At 36.2% G+C, this 27,755-nt stretch overlaps 1 protein-coding gene across 3 annotated transcripts in view; it reads left to right on the top strand.

Annotated features, from left to right (window-relative positions):
• Positions 1 to 27,383, top strand: part of LOC131947782 (ubiquitin carboxyl-terminal hydrolase 40) — a 29,509-nt gene extending 2,126 nt beyond the window's left edge. For 2 of the 3 annotated variants that reach the window (XM_059309091.1, XM_059309090.1), the window contains exons 2-34: positions 179 to 385; positions 525 to 592; positions 831 to 944; positions 1,231 to 1,356; positions 1,501 to 1,539; positions 2,187 to 2,333; positions 2,457 to 2,543; positions 2,711 to 2,767; positions 2,944 to 3,069; positions 6,093 to 6,230; positions 7,104 to 7,172; positions 8,158 to 8,327; positions 8,937 to 9,097; positions 9,451 to 9,532; positions 10,198 to 10,372; positions 10,843 to 10,927; positions 11,321 to 11,391; positions 11,570 to 11,740; positions 11,951 to 12,072; positions 12,868 to 12,970; positions 13,328 to 13,366; positions 13,477 to 13,588; positions 14,356 to 14,465; positions 15,021 to 15,144; positions 15,975 to 16,114; positions 16,579 to 16,699; positions 16,987 to 17,090; positions 17,768 to 17,931; positions 18,851 to 18,916; positions 21,257 to 21,473; positions 22,096 to 22,197; positions 24,426 to 24,532; positions 26,645 to 27,383. In XM_059309091.1, coding sequence (XP_059165074.1) covers positions 205 to 385; positions 525 to 592; positions 831 to 944; positions 1,231 to 1,356; positions 1,501 to 1,539; positions 2,187 to 2,333; positions 2,457 to 2,543; positions 2,711 to 2,767; positions 2,944 to 3,069; positions 6,093 to 6,230; positions 7,104 to 7,172; positions 8,158 to 8,327; positions 8,937 to 9,097; positions 9,451 to 9,532; positions 10,198 to 10,372; positions 10,843 to 10,927; positions 11,321 to 11,391; positions 11,570 to 11,740; positions 11,951 to 12,072; positions 12,868 to 12,970; positions 13,328 to 13,366; positions 13,477 to 13,588; positions 14,356 to 14,465; positions 15,021 to 15,144; positions 15,975 to 16,114; positions 16,579 to 16,699; positions 16,987 to 17,090; positions 17,768 to 17,931; positions 18,851 to 18,916; positions 21,257 to 21,473; positions 22,096 to 22,197; positions 24,426 to 24,532; positions 26,645 to 26,741 — 3,795 coding nt within the window. In that variant the 5' untranslated portion in view covers positions 179 to 204 and the 3' untranslated portion in view covers positions 26,742 to 27,383. The remainder of the gene's footprint in view (positions 1 to 178; positions 386 to 524; positions 593 to 830; positions 945 to 1,230; positions 1,357 to 1,500; positions 1,540 to 2,186; positions 2,334 to 2,456; positions 2,544 to 2,710; positions 2,768 to 2,943; positions 3,070 to 6,092; positions 6,231 to 7,103; positions 7,173 to 8,157; positions 8,328 to 8,936; positions 9,098 to 9,450; positions 9,533 to 10,197; positions 10,373 to 10,842; positions 10,928 to 11,320; positions 11,392 to 11,569; positions 11,741 to 11,950; positions 12,073 to 12,867; positions 12,971 to 13,327; positions 13,367 to 13,476; positions 13,589 to 14,355; positions 14,466 to 15,020; positions 15,145 to 15,974; positions 16,115 to 16,578; positions 16,700 to 16,986; positions 17,091 to 17,767; positions 17,932 to 18,850; positions 18,917 to 21,256; positions 21,474 to 22,095; positions 22,198 to 24,425; positions 24,533 to 26,644) is intronic. The other variant, XM_059309092.1, reaches the window with a different exon arrangement.
• The last annotated feature ends 372 nt before the right edge of the window (positions 27,384 to 27,755 follow it).

Here is a 27,755-nt window from a genome sequence, read left to right as displayed (position 1 = left end):
AGTTTAGGAGAACTCACTCCCACTTTATTTAAATATCATGCAAAGAAATTTTGTAGATTTTCTTAAAGTTTAGGTTAAATGACTGAGGATTTTTGGAAGGGTCCAGTGTTAAGTGAACAATAATATGAAAAATATCCCCAGTCTACTTGTGGGCCTAATGAAATATTTTGTCCCACAGATCTGTAGCCAGTGTGTTTGTGGGCCATGTTTGGGAACTTGTTTTCTGAGACTGGTTTAGCCGGTGCAACTGTCACTGTTGAGGCTACCGTGCCACCTCCCCCTGGTCACAGACTTGAGTGTAAATTTGCAGGCATTGAGAACCAGGGTGCAACATGCTACTTGAACTCATTGCTGCAAACACTATTTCTTACACCTGAATTCAGAGGTATTTTATTTTTATCTATTTAATCTCATACTACTTTCCCAATTAGGATACCATGTTTGGACATGTTTTGTGTTCATATAGTAAAGTGAATGAGTAACAATATGACATGTATTAAACTTTCCTCTTTTTTTCCTCTTAGACAGACTGTTTGCTTTATCAGAAACTGATCTTGGTTGTCTTCAAGATAAAGATAAGCCAAATGGAAAAGTATGTTGTTAATTAATTAAAGAAACTATCTCATATTATGTTAAATCATTCACTCAGTCAGCATTTTATTTTAGTAAACACAAATATTCTAAATTTAAAATTCACAAATAAAAGCTCAAAGAATGTTCTAATAATTTAAATTCTGAGGTAAAGAACGATAGGAAAAAATCTACAGTTAAAGTTTTGTTTGTAAAGACACGACCAGTCAAAGATATTTAATGCTTGTTTTTTGCAACAGGTTCGTGTCATACCTTTGCAACTCCAGCGTTTGTTTTCTCGGCTGTTGCTCAGTGACCTACAGAGTGTCAGCACAGCTGATCTGACCAACAGCTTTGGGTGGACTAACCAAGAGGTCAGTAGATATTGTTTGTTATTTTCTCGGCTGTTGCTCAGTGACCTACAGAGTGTAAGCACAGCTGATCTGACCAACAGCTTTGGGTGGACTAACCAAGAGGTCAGTAGATATTGTTTGTTATTTTCTCGGCTGTTGCTCAGTGACCTACAGACTGTTAGCACAGCTGATCTGACCAACAGCTTTGGGTGGACCAACCAAGAGGTCAGTAGATATAGTTTGGGGCCCAGTAGCCAGCCTTCATCCACTGAATGGTTCTGCTAACCAGGTTGAACCTGTCTTACAGGAGTTCCAGCAACACGATGTCCAAGAGCTGAACCGCATTCTGTTTAGTGCCATAGAGGAGTCACTGGTGGGAACACCTGGACAAAACATTATCAATGAACTTTATCATGGGACTATTGTCAATCAGGTGGGTTTTAATGCCACACTGAACACTGATTCAAATGTTAAGTTAATATTCAACAATATTTAATTATATATAAATAAAAAAATAAATAAATATATTCTCACAATCACTCTTAAATAAATATCTTTGAATTGTATTATTTGACAGATAATCTGTTCGAAGTGTAAAAAGATTAGTGAACGAGAGGTATGTAACATGTGTAAAACATTGCTATTATCTTCTATACAGAGAAAGCTGTCCTGAGATATTCCTTATTTATCTAGTATGACAGTGATATGTGTTTGTTTTCTTTTAGAAATTATACTTGAAGATATTTTTAAGAACATTGTGGCACAGTTCACATTGTGCCATAGTTCACATTTTGGCATAACTCACATTGTTCTTTACAACTGAGCATAGAAAACCAACAAATGTACTGCACCGCTTTGTGCATGTTTTTTTAAGCATCAACTTTACCATGCTCACAGTATCATTGTATTGTGCTTGTTACTTAGTTTTACTAGGATGTTTAATTAGACTTGACATTATAGGATCATGCATGTTACTTTTGTTTACTATGAAGATTACTTAGACTTGACATTATAGCATTATGCGTGTTACTTTTGTTTACTATGAAGATTACTTAGACTTGACATTATAGTCTTATGCATTTTACTTTTGTTGACTAGGAATATTACTTAGACTTGACATTATAGTCTTATGTGTGTTACTTTTGTTGACTAGGAAGATTACTTAGACTTGACATTATAGTCTTATGTGTGTTACTTTTGTTGACCAGGAAGATTACTTAGACTTGACATTATAGTCTTATGCATGTTACTTTTGTTGACTAGGAAGATTACCTAGACTTGACACTGTCTGTGGCTGGGGTATCTGGCCTAGAAGCTGCTCTAAAACAATGCTACAGTGATGTGGAGACAATGGATGGAAGGAACCAGTACTGGTGTGAGGCTTGCAAGGCTTACACAGATGCTACCAAAGTAAGGAGTTCATTGACCCCTATGGGTTTTAGTTACCCTCTTATGTTAGAAGCTACTGAAAGTTATAGTGTAGATGGACTTTAGTTGTTGTTTACTGATTTTTTAAAAAATTTTCTTTCCCAGGGTGCCAAACTGAGAAATCTGCCAGCTGTGTTAACTCTGTCACTACTGAGATTCAGCTTTGATTTGGTCAACATGACCCGTTACAAAGTAAGTTTTACTTTTGCTGTCGTCACAAGAGCAGATAACTCACCAGTGAGTCAGGTCAGATAGTTTTAACTATTTAAAAAAAAAACTTTTTTTTGTGTTTGGTATGTTTACATTTAAAATATGCTGCAATAAAAATATTTTAATTATTATTGATGATTCTCCACTAGGAAAATGGAAGATTTACCTTTCCTTTAGAGTTGGATATGTCACCTTACTATGAAAAAGTAAGTGGATATTTTACCTTTTTTTTTTCATGTCATCTTTTCAATTCATTCTGTTTTATTAAAGCCTGTAGGTGACTGGTCTGATTGGGCAGTCATTAAATTAAACTAGGCAAAAGAAAAAGACTGCAGTACAAGAAATTGTAATAATTTCCACTTTTGTTTTGTTTTCTTGCCAGGGCATGGAGCCTAAAGATGGGATGTATGAACTGTTTTCTGTTGTAGTACACAGGGGCAGTGCTTTTGGCGGCCATTATTTTGCTTACATCAGGGACATTGACAACATTGGACACTGGACACATCCAGTGAGTCAAGACAATTTTTAGAACTAAAAACTTCATTGTGGTCTGGATTCAATAAAGTATCATGTATATTTAGTAAACTGTATGATTCAGTAGTTGGTATGATATAGTAGGGTTCTTGGTTGAAAAATTATTTTGTTTGATTCATTAGTTTGTACAATACTTTAGCCCCTTTGACACAACACTGTATGATAAAATAGATGTATGGTACAGACGTTTGTTTGACCCATTAAATATTTTGTACAGAAATTTATATGATATGGTAGTTGTTAATTATACACTAGATGACCCAGTTTCCAGTCCGGAAATGGTCTGTTGGCTGCACTTCACAACACAAACCAATATCCCATAATGCCCACCCTTATAGTCTTTTAACCCCAGATGAATCCCTGTTCTTAAACCTGAACTCCTGCCCAATCCCTTTGGGACATTCATTTATGATGCCAATGCAGGGTAGGAGGGGGAGTTCATATTGAAGTCAAGTTCTTATACTTGTTTTTAACTAATTAATTTTCTTTTGGTCTATATCTACTGTTCTCCGACAGCAGCTTAAGCCTTAAACCTATTTTATTGGTAGATCTAGATACATTTTTTTGTATTCTCAAATAAATAAAAAACAGAGGTACTGTTAAACCTGCAGAAAATGTAGCTTTATAATGCTTTAAACTTTTGAATGGGCAAAATTGGTCTTTGTTTGAAGCCATGTTTAGGGTTCTACACATAGTGAAGATGAAGATGCTCTGATCAAGTGGAACCGGCTAACAAAAAAAACAAATAAATAAACAACTTGTCAACATGGCTGAGTTTTAGTAGTATACAGATTAGCCTGTATAATAGTAGTATACAGATTAGCCTGTATAATACTTTCTCAAGATGATTGCTAACAACATGGCTGAGTTTTAGTAGTATACAGATTAGCCTGTATAATACTTTCTCAAGATGATTACTAACAACATGGCTGAGTTTTAGTAGTATACAGATTAGCCTGTATAATACTTTCTCAAGATGATTACTAACAACATGGCTGAGTTTTAGTAGTATACAGATTAGCCTGTATAATACTTTCTCAAGATGATTACTAACAACATGGCTGAGTTTTAGTAGTATACAGATTAGCCCCTATAATAGTAGTATACAGATTAGCCTGTATAATACTTTCTCAAGATGATTACTAACAACATGGCTGAGTTTTAGTAGTATACAGATTAGCCCCTATAATAGTAGTATACAGATTAGCCTGTATAATACTTTCTCAAGATGATTACTAACAACATGGCTGAGTTTTAGTAGTATACAGATTAGCCCCTATAATAGTAGTATACAGATTAGCCTGTATAATACTTTCTCAAGATGATTACTAACAACATGGCTGAGTTTTAGTAGTATACAGATTAGCCTGTATAATACTTTCTCAAGATGATTACTAACAACATGGCTGAGTTTTAGTAGTATACAGATTAGCCTGTATAATACTTTCTCAAGATGATTACTAACAACATGGCTGAGTTTTAGTAGTATACAGATTAGCCCCTATAATAGTAGCATACAGATTAGCCTGTATAATACTTTCTCAAGATGATTACTAACAACATGGCTGAGTTTTAGTAGTATACAGATTAGCCCCTATAATAGTAGTATACAGATTAGCCTGTATAATACTTTCTCAAGATGATTACTAACAACATGGCTGAGTTTTAGTAGTATACAGATTAGCCCCTATAATAGTAGTATACAGATTAGCCTGTATAATACTTTCTCAAGATGATTACTAACAACATGGCTGAGTTTTAGTAGTATACAGATTAGCCTGTATAATACTTTCTCAAGATGATTGCTAACAACATGGCTGAGTTTTAGTAGTATACAGATTAGCCTGTATAATACTTTCTCAAGATGATTGCTAACAACATGGCTGAGTTTTAGTAGTATACAGATTAGCCTGTATAATAGTAGTATACAGATTAGCCTGTATAATACTTTCTCAAGATGATTGCTAACAACATGGCTGAGTTTTAGTAGTATACAGATTAGCCTGTATAATACTTTCTCAAGATGATTACTAACAACATGGCTGAGTTTTAGTAGTATACAGATTAGCCTGTATAATACTTTCTCAAGATGATTACTAACAACATGGCTGAGTTTTAGTAGTATACAGATTAGCCTGTATAATACTTTCTCAAGATGATTACTAACAACATGGCTGAGTTTTAGTAGTATACAGATTAGCCTGTATAATACTTTCTCAAGATGATTACTAACAACATGGCTGAGTTTTAGTAGTATACAGATTAGCCCCTATAATAGTAGTATACAGATTAGCCTGTATAATACTTTCTCAAGATGATTACTAACAACATGGCTGAGTTTTAGTAGTATACAGATTAGCCCCTATAATAGTAGCATACAGATTAGCCTGTATAATACTTTCTCAAGATGATTACTAACAACATGGCTGAGTTTTAGTAGTATACAGATTAGCCTGTATAATAGTAGTATACAGATTAGCCTGTATAATACTTTCTCAAGATGATTGCTAACAACATGGCTGAGTTTTAGTAGTATACAGATTAGCCTGTATAATACTTTCTCAAGATGATTACTAACAACATGGCTGAGTTTTAGTAGTATACAGATTAGCCTGTATAATACTTTCTCAAGATGATTGCTAACAACATGGCTGAGTTTTAGTAGTATACAGATTAGCCCCTATAATAGTAGCATACAGATTAGCCTGTATAATACTTTCTCAAGATGATTACTAACAACATGGCTGAGTTTTAGTAGTATACAGATTAGCCTGTATAATAGTAGTATACAGATTAGCCTGTATAATACTTTCTCAAGATGATTGCTAACAACATGGCTGAGTTTTAGTAGTATACAGATTAGCCCGTATAATACTTTCTCATGATGATTGCTAACAACATGTCTGAGTTTGAGTAGTATACAGATTAGCCCCTATAATAGTAGTATACAGATTAGCCCCTTTAATACATTCTCATGAAGATTGCTAATGTTTTCAGGACAACAGCGCTGAAAGAAAAGTTGACCCCAGCGCCACAGGTCTGGATGTGATTGAGTGCCAGTCCCCCGTGGATCTGATAGAAAATATTCTGGGCAAAGTTTCTCATCACTCCATGTCTATAGACAAGCTCTGTGCTGTAAGTGCTGGTTGGTTAACTTGGGATTGTTTGTTCAACTTGGGATTGTATGTTGAACTTGGGATTATCTGTTCAACTTGGGATTGTATGTTCAACCTGGGATTGTCTGTTCAACTTGGGATTGTCTGTTGAACTTGGGATTATCTGTTCAACTTGGGATTGTATGTTCAACCTGGGATTGTATGTTCAACCTGGGATTGTCTGCTGAACTTGGGATTGTCTGTTGAAATTGGGGTTGTCTGTTCAACTTGGGATTGTCTGTTCAAAATTGGGATTGTCTGTTCAACTTGGGATTGTCTGTTGAACTTGGGATTGTCTGTTCAACTTGGGATTGTCTGTTCAACTTGGGATTGTCTGTTCAACTTGGGATTGTCTGTTCAACTTGGGATTGTCTGTTCAACTTGGGATTGTCTGTTGAACTTGGGATTATCTGTTCAACTTGGGATTGTCTGTTCAACCTGGGATTGTCTGTTCAACTTGGGATTGTCTGTTGAACTTGGGATTATCTGTTCAACTTGGGATTGTCTGTTCAACTTGGAATAGTCTGTTAAACTTGGAATAGTCTGTTGAACTTGGGATTGTCTGTTCAACTTGGTATTGTCTGTTCAACTGTAGATTGTTAAAATTTGGGTTGGTAAACCTGTGTTTGCCTGTTAAACTGTTTTTTTTTATTGTTTTTAACCTGATTTTAATGCTTTGATTTTGTTCAACTTTTAATTTTTCAACTTTTAAAACACTGTAACGTGAAGAAATCACAGACAGTCTTGTGTCTTGTAAACAAATTTGAACAGCACTCATGAGAAGTTGGCACTTGTATGTATTATTTTTAAACTATTGGCATCTTCATTTATGCATAATTAACATTTTTTTTAGGAAATTTCCAAAGTGACAGGAGTGCCGTGGAACAAACGCTTTAGGAAAGTCCATGGCCCAATCAACAAGGTATGTGTAAACAACAAGCTAGCTGTCTAGAAGTCCATGGCCCAATCAACAAGGTATGTGTAAACAATAGGCCAGCTGTATAGAAGTCCATGGCCCAATCAACAAGGTATGTGTAAACAATAGGCCAGCTGTATAGAAGTCCATGGCCCAATCAACAAGGTATGTGTAAACAATAGGCCAGCTGTATAGAAGTCCATGGCCCAATCAACAAGGTATGTGTAAACAATAGGCCAGCTGTATAGAAGTCCATGGCCCAATCAACAAGGTATGTGTAAACAACAGGCTAGCTGTCTAGAAGTCCATGGCCCAATCAACAAGGTATGTGTAAACAACAGGCTAGCTGTCTAGAAGTCCATGGCCCAATCAACAAGGTATGTGTAAACAACAGGCTAGCTGTCTAGAAGTCCATGGCCCAATCAACAAGGTATGTGTAAACAATAGGCTAGCTGTCTAGAAGTCCATGGCCCAATCAACAAGGTATGTGTAAACAATAGGCCAGCTGTATAGAAGTCCATGGCCCAATCAACAAGGTATGTGTAAACAATAGGCCAGCTGTATAGAAGTCCATGGCCCAATCAACAAGGTATGTGTAAACAACAGGCTAGCTGTCTAGAAGTCCATGGCCCAATCAACAAGGTATGTGTAAACAACAGGCTAGCTGTCTAGAAGTCCATGGCCCAATCAACAAGGTATGTGTAAACAACAGGCTAGCTGTCTAGAAGTTCCTTCTCGTTAAAGGTTCATTTCTAATGAATGACGACAGTAGTAACAGATTTGATGAATGACATGTTAATTTCATTGATGGGGTCTTGGTTTTTATGTTGTAGGGGGTACTATACATGATTGCTGATAAATTATACATTTTGAATTAAACTAAAGAAAATTATTGTTTGTAAAAGAAGAGATCCATTTAACCAATTTGAAAATGTAATATGTTGTTAAAATATAAGATAACAAAGTTCTTATATTCATCTGGTTGAAACAGTTCCTAAAATCCTGCGACTCGTTTGATTACAACCCTGACTCCAACTGGGTGAGTCTGAGAGGATCCCAGCCTGCCTCAGGCAACACAAATGTTTTAGCAGACGTAGACAGCAGTGGTGGCTCAACTCAGCCAGACGCCAGTACCAAGCCTATTCCAAAAACAGATGAGAGGTATGGGTACTTTTGTATTTTGATGTTCCTGTTCCTTTCTGTTTCTGGGGAGAAGAGAACATTTCCAGAAAAAATTTTGGTCTTCTAAAATCCTATCCACTCCAAACCATGTTATTCTATCATTCCCAATCTACTTCTCAGCTGATTTTTATCATCATCTGTTGTATATTCCCCTCTAATTTTTGTTTAGTTTTGTTGATGTCTAGTTTTTAAGATGTGCCCTTACAAACATTTCTTGAAATATTTCTTACAATGTGATACATTTATGAATATCAATTTAGGCTCATGTGATTATACCTTTAGAATAACCATACTCATGGTGATGTTTTTTATTTATGCTGATAGAGTCTTACTATTAAAGAGTGGTGATATGTTAACATACTATTATTGTGCACAAAAATTACTAACTTTTTAACACTTAAGTTCCTTATACTAGTCAGCCTGAGTTGCTGAAAATGTCATTTCAAACTTGTACTCAAAGTTTTTATTGAATGTTGTTTGTTTTTGCTGGATTTGATTATTTTTAGATTCAGAGTTTACTCCTACTAGCCCCCTTCCCCCCCACCACCCCCACCCCAAATAAATTTTTCTAAAAAAAATTGTTTACAGTTCCCAGCCCAAACAGACAGAGCCGCAAGAAAGGTGGTTTTGTTTCAATGACTCCCGTGTGGGTCCTATTTATGCAAAAGACATAGCGAAACAGTTTTCAGGAAAAGAGAGTGCCTACATGCTGTTTTATAGGAAAAAAAGTTTACAGAGACCAGTTGAAGGTAAGTGCTTTCATACATAGGAATCAGTTGTCCTTACACCTAATACTTTTAACACAGCAAGTCCTTACACTAAATGCTTTTAAAATTAGCAAGTCCTTACACCTAATACTTTTAAAATCAGCAAGTCCTTAAACCTAATACTTTTAAAATCAGTAAGTCCTTACACCTAATGTTGAAATCAACAAAACTTCACTCCTAATGCTGCTAACATCAGCAAGTCCTTAAAATCAGTGATTCTTTTAACCATTGTTGTTATTTTTTAACTTCTATTGTAAGACAACATTGTGTGATAGATAATATACTAAACCACCATAACATCCATGTATATTCATGATATGTAACTCTATCTACAGCTCATGGTTGTGCCTCCTATAAAGTTCCAGCTCATCTAATGAAGGAGGTGGAGGAACTCAATGATTTGCTGGACAAACAGAGGTACTTATTGTTTCAATCAGGCTCTATGACTAGACTTACTTGACTTAGTCCTCTTTGCTCTTATGGAACATAGGGCCCCGACCATTTCCTTCCATTTTGTCCGATCCCCGGCTTTTAATTTTGCAATCTCCCAAGACATCCCTGTTGGCTTCAGTTCTTTTAGAAGACTCCGCCTCCAGGTCTGTCTTCCACTTTCCCTGGGGTTTCCACTCAAGCACTTGGCGTGTCACATTAGAGTGAGCCTCTCGCAACATGTGTCCCACCCAGTGCTCTAACTAGCTTAAAAAATGTTTTATCCATGGTTAGGCTGTTGTAGCTTGAACTACGTTGTTTTAAAATGCTCTATGCGTACCTGTTTTTTAAACACATTAGAGTGAGCCTCTCGCAACATGTGTCCCACCCAGTGCTCTAACTAGCTTAAAAAATGTTTTATCCATGGTTAGGCTGTTGTAGCTTGAACTACGTTGTTTTAAAATGCTCTATGCGTACCTGTTTTTTAAATAATTTCATTGTATCTGTTGTGTACTATATATTTTTATATTCATCTTATTTTTTTTCTCAGTTATATCTTTTTTTAAAATAAAATGTTCTATGTATTTTAAAAAAAAATAGTTTTTGTCTTTTTTTTGTTGTTGACCAATTTCCTACCTAACATTGTATTTCAGAAAAGAGTATGAGATTACAACGAACAGCATTAAACTCCGGGTGTTCTCCTCACAGCATTTCAACTATGACACCTTGCTACTGCTCAAACCTGAAGTTTCCATGGAAACAGCTTCTGTGGTCATAGAGATGGACAGAAGAAAAACTGTTGGGGATTTAAAAACTGAGATTCAGAAAGTAAGTGAATCTAATAACATTATTTTAAAACATGTTAGCTTGGTTTTGTGAATGCTACAAATGTTTTTAAAAGAAATGTATCATGCTATTGATCTTCACCAGCACTATACTGATTTATTGCATGTTAATTACCAGTAAAAATGGGAAAAATTAAGCTAACCTCACCTTAATAAATTATTTTATAGTGACACAAATACAGGGTTTGTTGTGCTGTGCTGTAAAATGTATGTCTGTTTGTTGCTTGAAATTTGATATCTTAGCTCACTGTAAAATGTATGTCTGTTTGTTGCTTGAAATTTGATATCTTAGCTCACTGTAAAATGTATGTCTGTTTTTTGCTAGAAATTTGATATCATATCTCACTGTAAAATGTATGTTTGTTGCTTGAAAGTTTATATCATATCGCACTGTAAAATGTATGTCTGTTGCTTGAAATTTGATATCATATCTCATTGTAAAGTGTATGTTAGGTCCTAGATCAAGAAAGAAGTGACTTCATTTTATACCGTATGAAGGCAAGGATTGGTGGCTATCATCTGTATGATCAGTTTGTCAGTGAGTTTCAGTTGCTTTATCACTTTAATTTGATTGCAACTTGTTTTCAAAGTTGAAGAAAAATTTTCAATTATTGAAATGGTTTTAAGAAAAATTTAAGTGAACTTTTTTTTTAAACTTAAAAAAAATATATTGATTGATTGTTTTTAAATTTAAAGAAAATATAGCTGAACACTTTTTTTTTTTAAATTAAAAGATAATTATAACTTAAATTGTTTTTAAATTTAAAGAAAAGCATTACTGAAATTGTTTTTAAATTTAAAGAACAAAGAAAATTATAATAGAAACTCTTTTTAAATTTAAAGTATAAAGAAAAGCATAACTGAAATTGTTATTACATTTAAAAAAAAAAATTACTGTATGACAGTTAGAGAAACTGTGTATTTCTGTTAGATGATGACAGTATCCTACAAGACGTTGGCCTCAACACAGATGCTTTACTGTTTATATGGGATGGAACTTCAGTAAGTGATTTCTCATATTCCAACTTCTGGCAGTCTTTAGCCTGGGTTTGGCTTTTTCATTCATGCTGTCAAACAAAGACAGATAAAAATATAAAATATTTGCTACAATGGATAACTTGTTATAGTGGGTTATAAACATGCACCTACCATGTACATATAAACTGGACGTTGTCTGCAGGCGGGGAGCAAGGTCCCAGGTGTGGGGGAGGCGTGTGAACCTCTACAGGTGCTAGTCAAGACGGAAGATGACCATGTGTTGTGTAGTCCCATCCTGCCCAAAAATCTGACAGTGTCTCACCTGTACCAGGCTGTAGCTGAGGCCACAGATATACAGCAGTTTCAGCTAGAGGTATGGCTTAAACACTTTCAGCTAGAGGTATGGCTTAAACACTTTCAGCTAGAGGTATGGCTTAAACACTTTCAGCTAGAGGTATGGCTTAAGCACTTTCAGCTAGGTTGTGGCTTAAACACCTTCAGTCTAAAACAATAGAAGATATGACTTAGCTGCTTATAGCTAGAGATATGGCTTAAAGACTTATAGCTGTGTTTATTTTCCCAGCTACTTGAAAATGTTGAGTACCCAAAGAGAATGGTCCTACAGTCTTCCCCAACAAGTATTGTTGATGCAGGAATTAAAGATGGTGACATCATCGTTCTCTCAGGAGCAGTTAGCAATAACAGGTAACAATAAGCTATATTGGAAACATTTGACATTTTTTGCCTCTGGAGACACTGTACGTACCCTGAGAATTGGAATCCTCTCTTAGGCTCTTATGTGGCCATACATCATGATTCCTCTCTTTGTCAGTGAAGTCTAAAGGAATGGTGAGCATTACATTTTAAACCAACTCATTTGCAGGATCTACCAAAAGGAAACCAAAATTTGTAATCCCATGGGAGATAGACGTGAGGCTAATACCTACAAAGATAATTACAAAAACCAACAACTATTAAGGTCACTAAAATATTTAAATTATGAACCAAAAACATTTGTAGCCTCTACTACAGTATGTTACATGTAATTTTCTGCCCCCAGTATTCACAAATGTAATTTTCTGCCCCCAGTATTCACAAATGTAATTTTCTGCCCCCAGTATTCACAAATGTAATTTTCTGCCCCCAGTATTCACAAATGTGAGGTCCATACCAACACGACCCAACCTACCACAGTATTTTACATGTAATTTTCTGCCCCCAGTATTCACAAATGTAATTTTCTGCCCCCAGTATTCACAAATGTAATTTTCTGCCCCCAGTATTCACAAATGTAATTTTCTGCCCCCAGTATTCACAAATGTGAGGTCCATACCAACACGACCCAACCTACCACAGTATTTTACATGTAATTTTCTGCCCCCAGTATTCACAAATGTAATTTTCTGCCCCCAGTATTCACAAATGTAATTTTCTGCCCCCAGTATTCACAAATGTAATTTTCTGCCCCCAGTATTCACAAATGTAATTTTCTGCCTCCAGTATTCACAAATGTGAGGTCCATACCAACACGACCCAACCTACCATAGGTCCAGAGAACAATGAACCTTTGTGGTCTATAACTTTACATGCTAGATTGCTGGAGGTACAGTGCTAGAGTTTTTGTTGTCATACTTACTAGAGCTGTTCTTACTAGAGTTGGCATACTTACTAGAGCTGTTCTTACTACATTTGTCATACTTACTGGAGCTGTTCTTACTACATTTGTCATACTTACTAGAGCTGTTCTTACTACATTTGTCATACTTACTAGAGCTGTTCTGACTACATTTGTCATACTAGCTTTTTTTTTACTACAAATGTCATACTTACTGGTTTTATTGTTTATGTACCTTTTATCTATATAAACCATGTGAGCTTCATTATCTCACCTATTAGTTCTTACTATTTTGTATTCATTCCTGCACATTAAGTTCACACAATATAAAATTAATTTTTCAAGGATTCAAAACCATTACTATTTCAAGCAAGGCCATCTGAGGTAGGTATTTTTCTATTGTAGTTAAATTCTCCCAACTATTCATGAATGATTCTTTATAAATAGTGTGTCTGTTTTTAAGAGTTGTTTTGATGAGACATGTCAACTTGCAGATGGTGCGAGATCTGAAAAGGAGAGTTCTAGAAGTTGTACAGCTAGACAACACATTGTTTGACACTGTCAGGCTGAGGGAAGAACATAGGACAATGGGGCTCCAACCTCCTTGTAGGTTTCATGTCTTTGTAGTTTTGTTTGTACAGGGAAGAACATAGGACAATGGGGCTCCAACCTCCTTGTAGGTTTCATGTCTTTGTAGTTTTGTTTGTACACTAACATATTTGTACATTATCTGTTTGTACACTAGTAAGTCTATATTCAGGGATGGACTGGGACATTGCGAAAAATAATCCTGGTGGGCCGCCAGGACCCATGATAGAATGGGCCTATCAGTGCTTTGATTTTAAGAAAACTGTTTACTTGATTAATCTTTCCAATATGCTATTTTGATATATTTTGACAATTCAATTTGTAAAGTGACCTGTGACTTTGTAGACATCAGTCCTCTGGCTTGGATAAAAAAGTGAACTTTGAAAATTTTAAGTCTGGAGGTGGCTGCCTTAATTTATTTCTCTGGCCATTTAGATACAGCCAGTCCTGCCTAACCTGTTTATTGTATCAATCTAAGAGCCATAATACTTTTTGTTTGTCTTTATAATCTTTTTTATCTTAAATGATTAATTTAAAGAAATAGGATTAATTTAATCCTGTTTCTCTTTAATGATTAATTAATCCTGTTTCTCTTTAATGATTAATTAATTATGTTTCACTTCAATGATTAATTAACCATTGTTCTATCAAACCCTGTTTTTGTTCAGTGATAAATCTTTGTTGCATCAGATCATTAATGAAATCAGGTTGTTTTCAATGATTAATTCAACCTGGTTCTGTTAAATGATTAATTTAAGCCGATTCTATTCAATGATTAGTTATAGTATTATCTAACCCATTTTCAGTACGTGAAGGTTTGAGCTTAGCAGATGCTGGATTATCTAGTGGTGCCGTTTTAGTGCTAGAGAGGGGAAGATGTCTTCAAGATGCTGAAGTGAGTTGGGGCATTTTTTTAATCTACATTTCATCCTCCTATATGAAACCATTTTGTTATTGTTAAAGAAGGTTTAACTCGGTTAATATTTGAAAGAAAATTTTAAATTCTTTTTGTTAAAGAATTTGAGCCTATAGCAACTAGTTAGATCTGTATAAAAATTCCTCAAACTGGAATTAGAAAAATTAAAAGGATAAAATTGACCAGATGACCACTTTAAAAAAAAATAAAGTTGAACTGATCACATCTTTTGTAAAATAAGCCATAACAATACTCATCTGTAATCAGTTTGATGATGTCTGATGTGTTTTCATGATGTCTGATGTTTTGATCATGTCTGATGTTTTGATCATGTCTGATGTTTTGATCATGTCTGATGTTTTGATCATGTCTGATGTTTTGATCATGTCTGATGTTTTGATCATGTCTGATGTTTTGATCATGTCAGATGTTTTGATCATGTTTGATGTTTTGATCATGTCAGATGTTTTGATCATGTCTGATGTTTTGATCATGTCTTATGTTTTGATCATGTCTGATCCCTGTCTCCTCCAGATGATGATCAGTGTCATCAAGGTAGAGACAGGCAAACTGTTGTCAAAGAGAGAATTTATTGTAGACAGACAGATGACAGGGGCGGAGATGTTACAGGTGGCCTGTCAGCTCATGGACTGTCAAGGTAACAACAGCTACACCTGGTAGATCTTAATCCAGGGAACTTGGCCTCTCAGGAGCTAAAGCCTGAGTGCAGTTTGCATGTGGTGTACTGAAGTGTCTGTACAGGGTTGTTTGTGTTTTACAAAATGACTAGAAGGTTTACTGTACAACTTCTGTGTGGCACAGTGAGCTTGTAGCTAGAGGGAACTTACTCATTAGCATTGGTATCACCCCACTCCCCGTCCAACAATTTTACATTTGGTGTCACCCTCTGTCCTACTTTTTGTTGTATTAACTGGATAAAGCATTATTTTGACAACGAATTTCAAATATTTTTCAATTTGGCGTCACCCTTAATTGGATTTGCCTCTGCCTTGTGACAATACTGCTCGCGAGTCGGTATGCTGCTTCTTACTTACATGTGTGCAGTTTATTTACATATGTACAGTTTATTGACATGAGTACAAACAGCTCTACTTACATGTGTACAAACAGCCCTACCTACATGTTTACAAGCAGCCCTGCTTACATGTGTACAAACAGCCCTGCTTACAGGTGTACAAACAGCCCTACCTACATGTTTACAAGCAGCCCTGCTTACATGTGTACAAACAGCCCTGCTTACATGTGTACAAACAGCCCTACCTACATGTTTACAAGCAGCCCTGCTTACAGAACCTACTTAAATGAGTACAAACATTCCAGTTATAAAATTGTGTAAATAGAGTCCACTTACAGATCAAATAGCTACAATCTGCTTACATATTTGCTTACACATCTACTTACACATCTACTTATACATCTGCTTATATATCTGCTTATACATCTGCTTACATCTGTCCCCCCACCAAGGCAACCAGTGGTACCTGAGTAAAACAGACATGTATGGAGACGCAGCGGAGCCTCTTGACGACCTGTCCTGTACACTCATGGACCTGCTCATCAATGATGGGGACATCATCATCTTACAGAAAGGTTTTTTTGTCAAGAAGGTAAACCTGCAGGTTGATCAGTGTGTTATAACAAGAAGGTAAACCTACAGGTTGATCAGTGTAAAACTTGTGTTCATTTCTTTACATACACCACTGGTGGACTTATATTTTGTAATACAGTTTAGCTACTCATTAGTTTTGGATTAAGGTCACTAAAACATTGTTGAACAATCTATTTTGTGAGTGAAAATAAAGTTCACTTTTCAAACCTGATGGTCCATGGGGCAAGTGAAGTAGAGGTCACCTGTTTCTGTGACCTCAGCATATGAAATGAAGGGTTAGTGTGATCATCACTACGCCCAGCCAACTTTACTTTCCCTAATGTGTGTTATGTACCCATCATAGCTGGGTGGACTCAGTGACGTCCTAATTTTGTAATTGAAAGTAATGAATAAAATAGTGTCATCTGTTAAGTAAAAGTTGAGATGACATACTTGACCTTGACCCATTTCTCTCACCTACAGGACCAGGTGTGCTTGTCTCTGTGGCTGGCACCTGTACCCCCAGCACAAACCCAGATCTCACCTGAGATAAATGGCGGAGGGGATATTCTACATCATCAGGAGGCGGAGGATAAAGTCATGTGTTAGTTCATGTTTACTTTCATTGATGTAACATTGATCCCAATGTTGATGTAACATTGATCTAAATGTTGATGTAACTTTGATCTAAATGTTGATGTAACTTTGATCCCAATGTTGATGTAATGTTGATCCAAACATTGATTCAAATGTTGATGTAATGTTGATCCAAATGTGGATGTAACGTCGATCCAAATGTTGATGTAATGTTGATCTTAATGTTGATATAACGTTGATCCTAATGTTGATATAATGTTGATATAATGTTGATCCAAACATTGATTTGTACAGTGGAACTGGCTGCGAAGCTGTCCCTCAATGACCACCTCCCATCAAAAGATCTGAACCCACTGAGTGAAACTCTCTACCCACCCCTCGAGCCGCTCTTAGATTCTGTAAGTCTTCACACCTTATATCACCACATCTTTCTATTTGCTTATCCAGTACTTCAGTTTACTTTTTGATGAAGTTCTTTGGTCCAAACCACAAAATTATTTAATTTGTTTTTTCTTGCTCTACTAATTCATTAAGAGATAGTGTTTTGATATGGTAGATAACTTGAACATACTATTGTAGCATTAAACACTCTTATCTTGTTTCTCTCTGTTGAACTTGCCTCTTCCTTGTCTCACTTAAACTTGTTACTTGCTTGTCTCTGTTGAACTTGTTACTTGCTTGTCTCTGTTGAACTTGTTAATTGCTTGTCTCTGTTGAACTTGTTATTTATTATGTTAAACTTGTTACTTGCTTGTCTCTGTTGAACTTGTTACTTGCTTTGCTCTGTTGAACTTGTTATTTATTATGTTAAACTTGTTGCTTGTCTCTGTGGAACTTGTTACTTGCATATCTCTGTTGAGCTTGTTACTTGATTGTCTCTGTTGAACTTGTTATTTAATATGTTGAACTTGTTGCTTGTCTCTGTTGAACTTGTTAATTGCTTGTCTCTGTTGAACTTGTTACTTTATTGTCTCTGTTGAACTTGTTACTTGATTGTCTCTGTTGAACTTGTTATTTAATATGTTGAACTTGCTACTGTAACATTGACCGACTCATCTCGCTTGTCTCTGGTCAGCTGGTTATATCAAAGTCTATGGGGGTGGGAGACTTCAAGGAAGCTCTGCTAGGTGAAGACAAGTTCCAGACTTTAAGAATTCCTACCTGCAACTTTATGAGACTCAGGCACTTAGAAAATTCCAGGCTCAAGGCTGTCTTAAGGAATAATTCACAGATCTTCAAGTAAGTGCCATTTAATTGCACTTTCTGGTTTGTTTCTTATAGCATTGCTAGTTTTTAATTATTTATGCTTATTAAACTCTAACCTAAGAGAGTCATATCAATACTATTTATAAAACTTTGTTTTTTTTTTGCTTTAAAAATAGTACTCCAGTTTGTAGTCTAGAGTAAAGACATAAGAAACAAGTTAATAAAAAGTCTAGTGGCAAGTTAAGCGCAATTTCCTTATGTTATCCATAACAGTTTTTAATTTTTTGTGACCGAACGAAAGGATATTTTTGAAAACTTTCTTTGCCAATATTGTTCTAAATTATGGCAGGAATAGATTGGTAAATGTTTCAAGTCACTAAGTGGTCTGGTTGCCGAGATATGGGCCAAAAACTGCATTTTTTCGAGGTTTTTTGGCTTTTCCGGGAAATCCAGGAAGGAATTCCGGGAATTTTTTTGGTTCACAATCATCCTCGGAACTTGCTTAACATATTTGATTTTGGAACTAGTCCTCGATATTGCTTCGTTGAGGAGGAGATACTACTTAAAGCTGCGGACACACATCCATCCACCCATTCATTCATTCATCCATCCAGAAATGACGAGTTAATAATCACAATTGTCCATATGGAAATTGCGCTAAAAATGTGCTCTGTAACTTTGTCGTTTTCCACTTTTTTAATTTGAAGAAATATGGATGTGAAAGTTATATGTTCTTGCTACTTGTTTAATTAGTTTTTTTAATTTATGGATTTTAATGAATGAATTAAAAATATAGCTATTTCAAACTTAATTATTTTATGGCATCACATTCTTTTTGTTGTAAAGCTATGTCAGTGAAGGTTTATAAATACCTGTCTCTGTCATTCAGCTGGTTTAACTCATTAGCTCATTCTGCAACAGCTCATTAATATTTGACCTTGACATTATCCAGGCATACAACCTCCCAACAGACGTTGGCTGTTGCTGTTCAAATCCTCAACTCAGAGGAGAACCTTGGGTAGGTTGTAATAAACTGAGACTTGGGTAGGTTGTAATAAACTGAACCTTGGGTAGGTTGTAATAAACTGAACCTTGGGTAGGTTGTAATAAACTGAACCTTGGGTAGGTTGTAATAAACTGAACCTTGGGTAGGTTGTAATAAACTGAACCTTGGGTAGGTTGTAATAAACTGAACCTTGGGTAGGTTGTAATAAACTGAACCTTGGGTAGGTTGTAATAAACTGAACCTTGGGTAGGTTGTAATAAACTGAACCTTGGGTAGGTTGTAATAAACTGAACCTTGGGTAGGTTGTAATAAACTGAAACTTGGGTAGGTTGTAATAAACTGAACCTTGGGTAGGTTGTATAAACTGAAACTTGGGTAGGTTGTAATAAACTGAAACTTGGGTAGGTTGTAATAAACTGAACCTTGGGTAGGTTGTATAAACTGAAACTTGGGTAGGTTGTAATAAACTGAACCTTGGGTAGGTTGTAATAAACTGAACCTTGGGTAGGTTGTAATAAACTGAACCTTGGGTAGGTTGTAATAAACTGAACCTTGGGTAGGTTGTAATAAACTGAACCTTGGGTAGGTTGTAATAAACTGAACCTTGGGTAGGTTGTAATAAACTGAACCTTGGGTAGGTTGTAATAAACTGAAACTTGGGTAGGTTGTAATAAACTGAACCTTGGGTAGGTTGTAATAAACTGAACCTTGGGTAGGTTGTAATAAACTGAACCTTGGGTAGGTTGTAATAAACTGAAACTTGGGTAGGTTGTAATAAACTGAAACTTGGGTAGGTTGTAATAAACTGAACCTTGGGTAGGTTGTAATAAACTGAACCTTGGGTCGGTTTTAGTAAACTGAATCTTGGGTAGGTTTTAATAAACTGAACCTTGGGTAGGTTTTAATAAACTGAACCTTGGGTAGGTTGTAATAAACTGAACCTTGGGTAGGTTGTAATAAACTGAATCTTTGGTAGGTTGTAATAAACTGCATCTTGGGTAGGTTTTAATAAACTGAAACTTGGGTAGGTTTTAATAAACTGAAACTTGGGTAGGTTTTAATAAACTGAATCTTGGGTAGGTTTTAATAAACTGAATCTTGGGTAGGTTTTAATAAACTGAATCTTGGGTAGGTTTTAATAAACTGAACCTTGGGTAGGTTTTAATAAACTGAACCTTGGGTAGGTTTTAGTAAACTGAACCGTGGGTAGGTTTTAATAAACTGAATCTTGGGTAGGTTTTAATAAACTGAATCTTGGGTAGGTTGTAATAAACTGAACCTTGGGTCGGTTTTAGTAAACTGAATCTTGGGTAGGTTTTAATAAACTGAATCTTGGGTAGGTTTTAATAAACTGAACCGTGGGTAGGTTTTAATAAACTGAACCTTGAGTAGGTTTTAATAAACTGAATCTTGGGTAGGTTGTAATAAACTGAAACTTGGGTAGGTTGTAATAAACTGAAACTTGGGTAGGTTGTAATAAAATATATCTTGGGTAGGTTGTAATAAACTGAACCTTGGGTAGGTTGTAATAAACTGAACCTTGGGTAGGTTTTAGTAAACTGAACCTTGGGTAGGTTGTAATAAACTGAACCCTGGGTAGGTTGTAATAAACTGAACCTTGGGTAGGTTTTAGTAAACTGAACCTTGGGTAGGTTGTAATAAACTGAACCCTGGGTAGGTTGTAATAAACTGAACCTTGGTTAGGTTGTAATAAACTGAACCTTGGGTAGGTTTTAGTAAACTGAACCTTGGGTAGGTTGTAATAAACTGAACCCTGGGTAGGTTGTAATAAACTGAAACTTGGGTAGGTTGTAATAAAATGAATCTTGGGTACGTTATAATAAACTGAACCTTGGGTAGGTTGTAATAAACTGAACCTTGGGTAGGTTTTAGTAAACTGAACCTTGGGTAGGTTGTAATAAACTGAACCCTGGGTAGGTTGTAATAAACTGAACCTTGGGTAGGTTTTAATAAACTGAACCTTGGGTAGGTTTTAATAAACTGAACCTTGAGTAGGTTTTAATAAACTGAACCTTGGGTAGGTTGTAATAAACTGAAACTTGGGTAGGTTGTAATAAACTGAATCTTGGGTAGTTTTAATAGGCTTAAAGTAGAACTCTTCTATGTGCACACATTATAAAACTTGTTTACCAAAAATTAATACCTTAATTGGGCAGGTTCTAATTTTTCTTTTGGAAGTCTAAAACATTACCTAACACATTTTAAAATTATTTATTGGCCAGATTTTTAAAATGCAATTTTGGTAGGATAAAATAGTTGTAGCACAAATTCCCAATGTTCTGTTAGCCGGCATATTTGATCAGTCATCTGATGTAATTAACCTATGTCTAGTGTCCATGAAATCCTGCTGATGGTGTCCCAGAAGATTGGAGGCACCAGGATCTACATGCCAGCCAGGGAGTTCCTGTGGAACACCTCAGGTGGGCTGGGGGCTGGGGACCTCAAGAAGGCCATCGCCACACGCCTGTCCCTGCCCTTGCATGATGTCTTGATAGCCAAGTACAACGCTGAGAGCTGGTCCTGGACTGTGCTCAAAGATCAGGTTCAGGTAGAGTTATCTAACTTGAATGTTAATCATTTAGTCCATGTAGAGTTATCTAACTTGAATGTAAGTCTTTCAGTCCAGGAAGAGTTATCTAACTTGAATGTAAATCATTTAGTCCATGTAGAGTTATCTAACTTGAATGTAAATCTTTCAGTCTAGGTAGAGTTATCTAACTTGAATGTAAATCTTTTAGTCCAGGTAGAGTTATCTAACTTGAATGTAAATCTTTTAGTCCAGGTAGAGTTATCTAACTTGAATGTAAATCATTCAGTCTAGATAGAGTTATCTAACTTGAATGTAAGTCTTTCAGTCCAGGTAGAGTTATCTAACTTGAATGTAAATCATTTAGTCCATGTAGAGTTATCTAACTTGAATGTGAATCATTCTGTCCAGTTAGAGTTATCTAACTTGAATGTAAATTCTTTAGGCTAGGTAGTTTGTAAATCCCTGAGTCTGTGTAGAGTTATCTAACTTGACCAGAGCCTGAAAACTTTAAGCTGTTAAAACAGCACTAGATCAATTTTTGTCATGGCCCAGAAATAAAATCTAAATTTTAAAAAAACTGCAATGAAACTTTAATAGTTCTGGTTAGTTTTCAATCAGGCTTTTAACATTTCTTTCTTAGAAATCTAACAAAAACAAGGGCAAGAAAAAATCTGGTGGTCACAAGAGCAACATTCGTCAGGCTCCATACTATGTTCAAGATGGCGACCTTATAGGGGTCAAGGTTAGTAGTGTTAAACATGTGCTGGTACAGTTATGGAATCAAACGTTTTATTTTTAAATTTTCTTTGCCTTGGTCTATGTGTTAGTTTTTTTTTTTTTAAAAAGTTTTCATTAATAGAATATTAACCATTAATGTCCCATTCATTCTACCAAAACTCCACCCATGACGGCCCAATGTAAGGAGCATAACTCTGTATGATCAAGTGAATAGTTTCACAAAATATTTGTTTTTGTCTAAATGAAATTGAAAATTAAGATAAAAAGTACTGCTTAATGTTGGGAATAAACCTGGCTTTCCAACAGTATTAAATAGAATATATTATATTCGGTAAAAGTACAGTATAAAAATAAAAAATGTCTGAGAAAATTCAAAACAGGTCATTTTCGGTAGTCAACTTTATTTTTGTCTTAACAACTATGCATCGAATTTAACAGTTAAATATCAATTTGGTTATGTTTAACATATATAATTCATAAAATACATGCCTAGATACGTTTAGAGGCATTAATTTTTTTTATTTTTAATATTAAATCTACTAAAAATACGACAGATGAGTCGAAAATTTCGAGATAGAAAGGAACTATTATTTTTTATCTTTCAAAAGCGCCATTGAAATTACAAGACCGGAAAAGGATGCTGAAACCATCCGACTTCCTGTTTAGTTAAAAATTAGGATTTGTAGGCCAAATTTTAATGAAACAAATTTAATTTTTCTATGCTTATTGTAAGCGGGCGGCAGCGGGCGTTACGGGACATTAACGGTGTCGGGCGGCAGCGGGCGTTACGGGACATTAATGGTTAATGTCCCTGTAATATCTGTTGTCCCAATGTCCCTGTAATGTCAGTTGTCCTAATGTCCCTGTAATATCTGTTGTCCCAATGTCCCTGTAATATCTGTTGTCCCAATGTCCCTGTAATATCTGTTGTCCCAATGTCCCTGTAATATCTGTTGTCCCAATGTCCCTGTAATATCTGTTGTCCCAATGTCCCTGTAATATCTGTTGTCCCAATGTCCCTGTAATATCTGTTGTCCCAATGTCCCTGTAATATCTCTTGTCCCAATGTCCCTGTAATATCTGTTGTCCCAATGTCCCTGTAATATCTGTTGTCCCAATGTCCCTGTAATATCTGTTGTCCCAATGTCCCTGTAATATCTGTTGTCCCAATGTCCCTGTAATATCTGTTGTCCCAATGTCCCTATAATATCTGTTGTCCCAATGTCCCTGTAATATCTGTTGTCCCAATGTCCCTGTAATATCTGTTGTCCCAATGTCCCTGTAATTTCTGTTGTCCCAATGTCCCTGTAATATCTGTTGTCCCAATGTCCCTGTAATATCTGTTGTCCCAATGTCCCTGTAATATCTGTTGTCCCAATGTCCCTGTAATATCTGTTGTCCCAATGTCCCTGTAATATCTGTTGTCCCAATGTCCCTGTAATTTCTCTCACCCAATGTCCCTGTAATTCCTGTTGTCCCAATGTCCCTGTAATATCTGTTGTCCCAATGTCCCTGTAATATCTGTTGTCCCAATGTCCCTGTAATATCTGTTGTCCCAATGTCCCTGTAATTTCTCTTACCCAATGTCCCTGTAATTCCTGTTGTCCCAATGTCCCTGTAATATCTGTTGTCCCAATGTCCCTGTAATATCTGTTGTCCCAATGTCCCTGTAATATCTGTTGTCCCAATGTCCCTGTAATTTCTCTCACCCAATGTCCCTGTAATTCCTGTTGTCCCAATGTCCCTGTAATATCTGTTGTCCCAATGTCCCTGTAATATCTGTTGTCCCAATGTCCCTGTAATATCTGTTGTCCCAATGTCCTTGTTTTATCTGTTGTCCCAATGTCCCTGTAATATCTGTTGTCCCAATGTCCCTGTAATATCTGTTGTCCCAATGTCCCTGTAATTTCTGTTGTCCCAATGTCCCTATAATATCTGTTGTCCCAATGTCCCTATAATATCTGTAGTCCCAATGTCCCTGTAATTTCTGTTGTCCCAATGTCCCTGTAATATATGTTGTCCCAATGTCCCTGTAATATCTGTTGTCCCAATGTCCCTGTAATTTCTGCTGTCCCAATGTCACTGTAATATCTGTTGTCCCAATGTCCCTGTAATATCTGTAGTCCCAATGTCCCTGTAATTTCTGTTGTCCCAATGTCCCTGTAATATCTGTTGTCCCAATGTCCCTGTAATTTCTGTTGTCCCAATGTCCCTGTAATTTCTCTCGCCCAGCTCCTGTCAGCAGACAAAGGTCTGCTTGAACCTGAGGACTTTTCCACACAAGAGGATGTAGAGAAACAACAACAGCTGATGGCACTGATAGAGGAGAAGAAAAAATTGTGAGTAGTCTAGCTCTTCTGCTCTAGGAGATACAGATGTATGTAGCTCTTCTGCTGTAGGAGGTACCAATGTATGTAGCTCTTCTGTTCTAGGAGATACCAATGTATGTAGCTCTTCTGTTGTAGGAGGTACCAATTTGAGTAGCTCTTCTGCTGTAGGAGGTACCAATGTATGTAGCTCTTCTGTTCTATGAGGTACCAATGTATGTAGCTCTTCTGCTGTAGGAGGTACTTATGTAAGTAGCTCTTCTGCTGTAGGAGGTACCAATGTAAGTAGCTCTTCTGCTGTAGGAGGTACCAATGTATGTAGCTCTTCTGTTCTATGAGGTACCAATGTATGTAGCTCTTCTGTTGTAGGAGGTACCAATTTGAGTAGCTCTTCTACTGTAGTAGGTACCAATGTAAGTAGCTCTTCTGCTGTAGGAGGTACCAATGTATGTAGCTCTTCTGCTGTAGGAGGTACTTATGTAAGTAGCTCTTCTGCTGTAGGAGGTATCAATGTATGTAGCTCTTCTGTTCTATGAGGTACCAATGTATGTAGCTCTTCTGCTGTAGGAGGTACTTATGTAAGTAGCTCTTCTGCTGTAGGAGGTACCAATGTATGTAGCTCTTCTGCTGTAGGAGGTACCAATGTATGTAGCTCTTCTGTTCTATGAGGTACCAATGTATGTAGCTCTTCTGCTGTAGGAGATACCAATGTATGTAGCTCTTGTGTTGTAGGAGGTACCAATGTATGTAGCTCTTCTGCTCTATGAGGTACCAATGTATGTAGCTCTTCTGCTGTAGGAGATACCAATGTATGTAGCTCTTCTGTTGTAGGAGGTACCAATGTATGTAGCTCTTCTATTATAGGAGGTACCAATGTATGTAGCTCTTCTGCTGTAGGAGGTACCAATGTATGTAGCTCTTCTGCTGTAGGAGGTACCAATGTATGTAGCTCTTCTGTTGTAGGAGGTACCAATGTATGTAGCTCTTGTGTTGTAGGAGGTACCAATGTATGTAGCTCTTCTGTTGTAGGAGGTACCAATGTATGTAGCTCTTCTGTTGTAGGAGGTACCAATGTATGTAGCTCTTCTGTTCTATGAGGTACCAATGTATGTAGCTCTTCTGCTGTAGGAGGTACTTATGTAAGTAGCTCTTCTGCTGTAGGAGGTACCAATGTAAGTAGCTCTTCTGCTTTAGGAGGTACCAATGTATGTAGCTCTTCTGTTGTAGGAGGTACCAATTTGAGTAGCTCTTCTACTGTAGTAGGTACCAATGTAAGTAGCTCTTCTGCTGTAAGAGGTACCAATGTATGTAGCTCTTCTGCTGTAGGAGGTACCAATGTATGTAGCTCTTCTGCTTTAGGAGGTACCAATGTATGTAGCTCTTCTGTTGTAGGAGGTACCAATGTATGTAGCTCTTCTGCTGTAGGAGGTACCAATGTATGTAGCTCTTCTGCTGTAGGAGGTACCAATGTATGTAGCTCTTCTGCTGTAGGAGGTACTTATGTAAGTAGCTCTTCTGCTGTAGGAGGTACCAATGTATGTAGCTCTTCTGTTCTATGAGGTACCAATGTATGTAGCTCTTCTGCTGTAGGAGATACCAATGTATGTAGCTCTTCTGCTGTAGGAGGTACTTATGTAAGTAGCTCTTCTGCTGTAGGAGGTACCAATGTATGTAGCTCATTCTGCTGTAGGAGATACCAATGTATGTAGCTCTTCTGCTGTAGGAGGTACTTATGTAAGTAGCTCTTCTGCTGTAGGAGGTACCAATGTAAGTAGCTCTTCTGCTCTAGGAACTACATACAATTTTACCTAATAGACAACCATACAACACCTCAATTAAACCCCCATCCATCCATCTGTCACCACCATATAAGACAAACAACAATATCCTGTCCACACCATAATAAAACAAGTGTACGACATTCTGTCAGTGAATAGTTTGACATGATGCGACCAACCAGCTGAAGAGATTCACTTGTGTAGCAGTGGACATTACTAGCCCACTTGTTTGTATATGAAAGTTTTGGTCAAGTTTAACTTGAAATGGAAATTATGTTTTAGCTTATAAGTTTTAACAACAGCTACTAGTTCATTTTAAAATTCTTCCTATAAATATTTCTTCCAGAAGAGAAGAAAGAAAGAAGGATCAGGCGTTGGATAGATTTCCTGCACCTCGACGTCATGAAGCAGCGCTCACCATCAAAGTTGACAAGTTCTCTTAATGTTAACATTGGGTTAGAGGCTAAATGTCACCTGGTGTCATGGACGGTTTCATGAATAGCCACTAGCAATGTCATGGTTAACCAGCTGGTTATATCATGGGTCACTGTCTGTTTTTGTTGTGGGTAACTGTTTTTATTGTGGGTAACTGTTTTTATTGTGGGTAACCGCCTGGGTATGTTGTGGGTAAGTCTATATATGTCATGGGTAACTGGTTATGCCGTGGATAACTGGTTATGTTGTGGATAACTGTCTGGTTATGTCATGGGTAACTGGTTATGTCATGGATAACTGGTTATGTTGTGGGTAAATGTCTGGTTATGATATTGTTACTCACTTGGTTTGTACCAAACAATTATCTTCCAACTACTTTCAACCAGCAGCTGTACCAATCTGCTCAAAGATGGTAAATTTTTTTATTTCTTTAAGAAAAATGTGATGAATGTTTGCCATAAATAGATGCCACGTTGTTCGTGATTATAATTAAAAATATGACTGAAATATATGACTGATATATCCGAATAAAAAATATGACTAAAAATCAAGATAATATATGATTCAAGAAAAATTTGAATAATTCATTTTATTGCTACTAGTGTTGATTCATAATTTTTTTTACTGTTTTAAATCAATAAAATGTTAAGAAACAAGAATTTTTTGATTTTGTACAGAATAACAGTCGTTATTTTCACTAAGCTCCAGAGGCGTATCCAGGTTTTCGTTGTAGGGGGAGCGAAAAGAGCAAAAAAAGGCGCCGAATTTTAAAAACGTTCTATATACGTGTATTATATATATATATATATATGTATATATATATAAATATATATATATATATATATATATATATATATATATATATATATATATATATAATTACTAGCTGTATGTCATTACTTTGCTATGATATAAAATAAATTGAAAGTAGCACCCTGAAGAAATAAGAAAAAACACACAATGTAGGCCGACAAAACAAAAATTGTATCAATCTAAACAAAATAAATAAATATATATATAAT

Source organism: Physella acuta, unplaced genomic scaffold (genome assembly GCF_028476545.2).
Source record: "Physella acuta isolate Inbredline_101_S28 unplaced genomic scaffold, ASM2847654v3 ptg000607l, whole genome shotgun sequence".
Lineage (NCBI taxonomy): Eukaryota > Metazoa > Mollusca > Gastropoda > Physidae > Physella > Physella acuta.
This window is presented reverse-complemented; position numbering and strand designations above follow the sequence as displayed.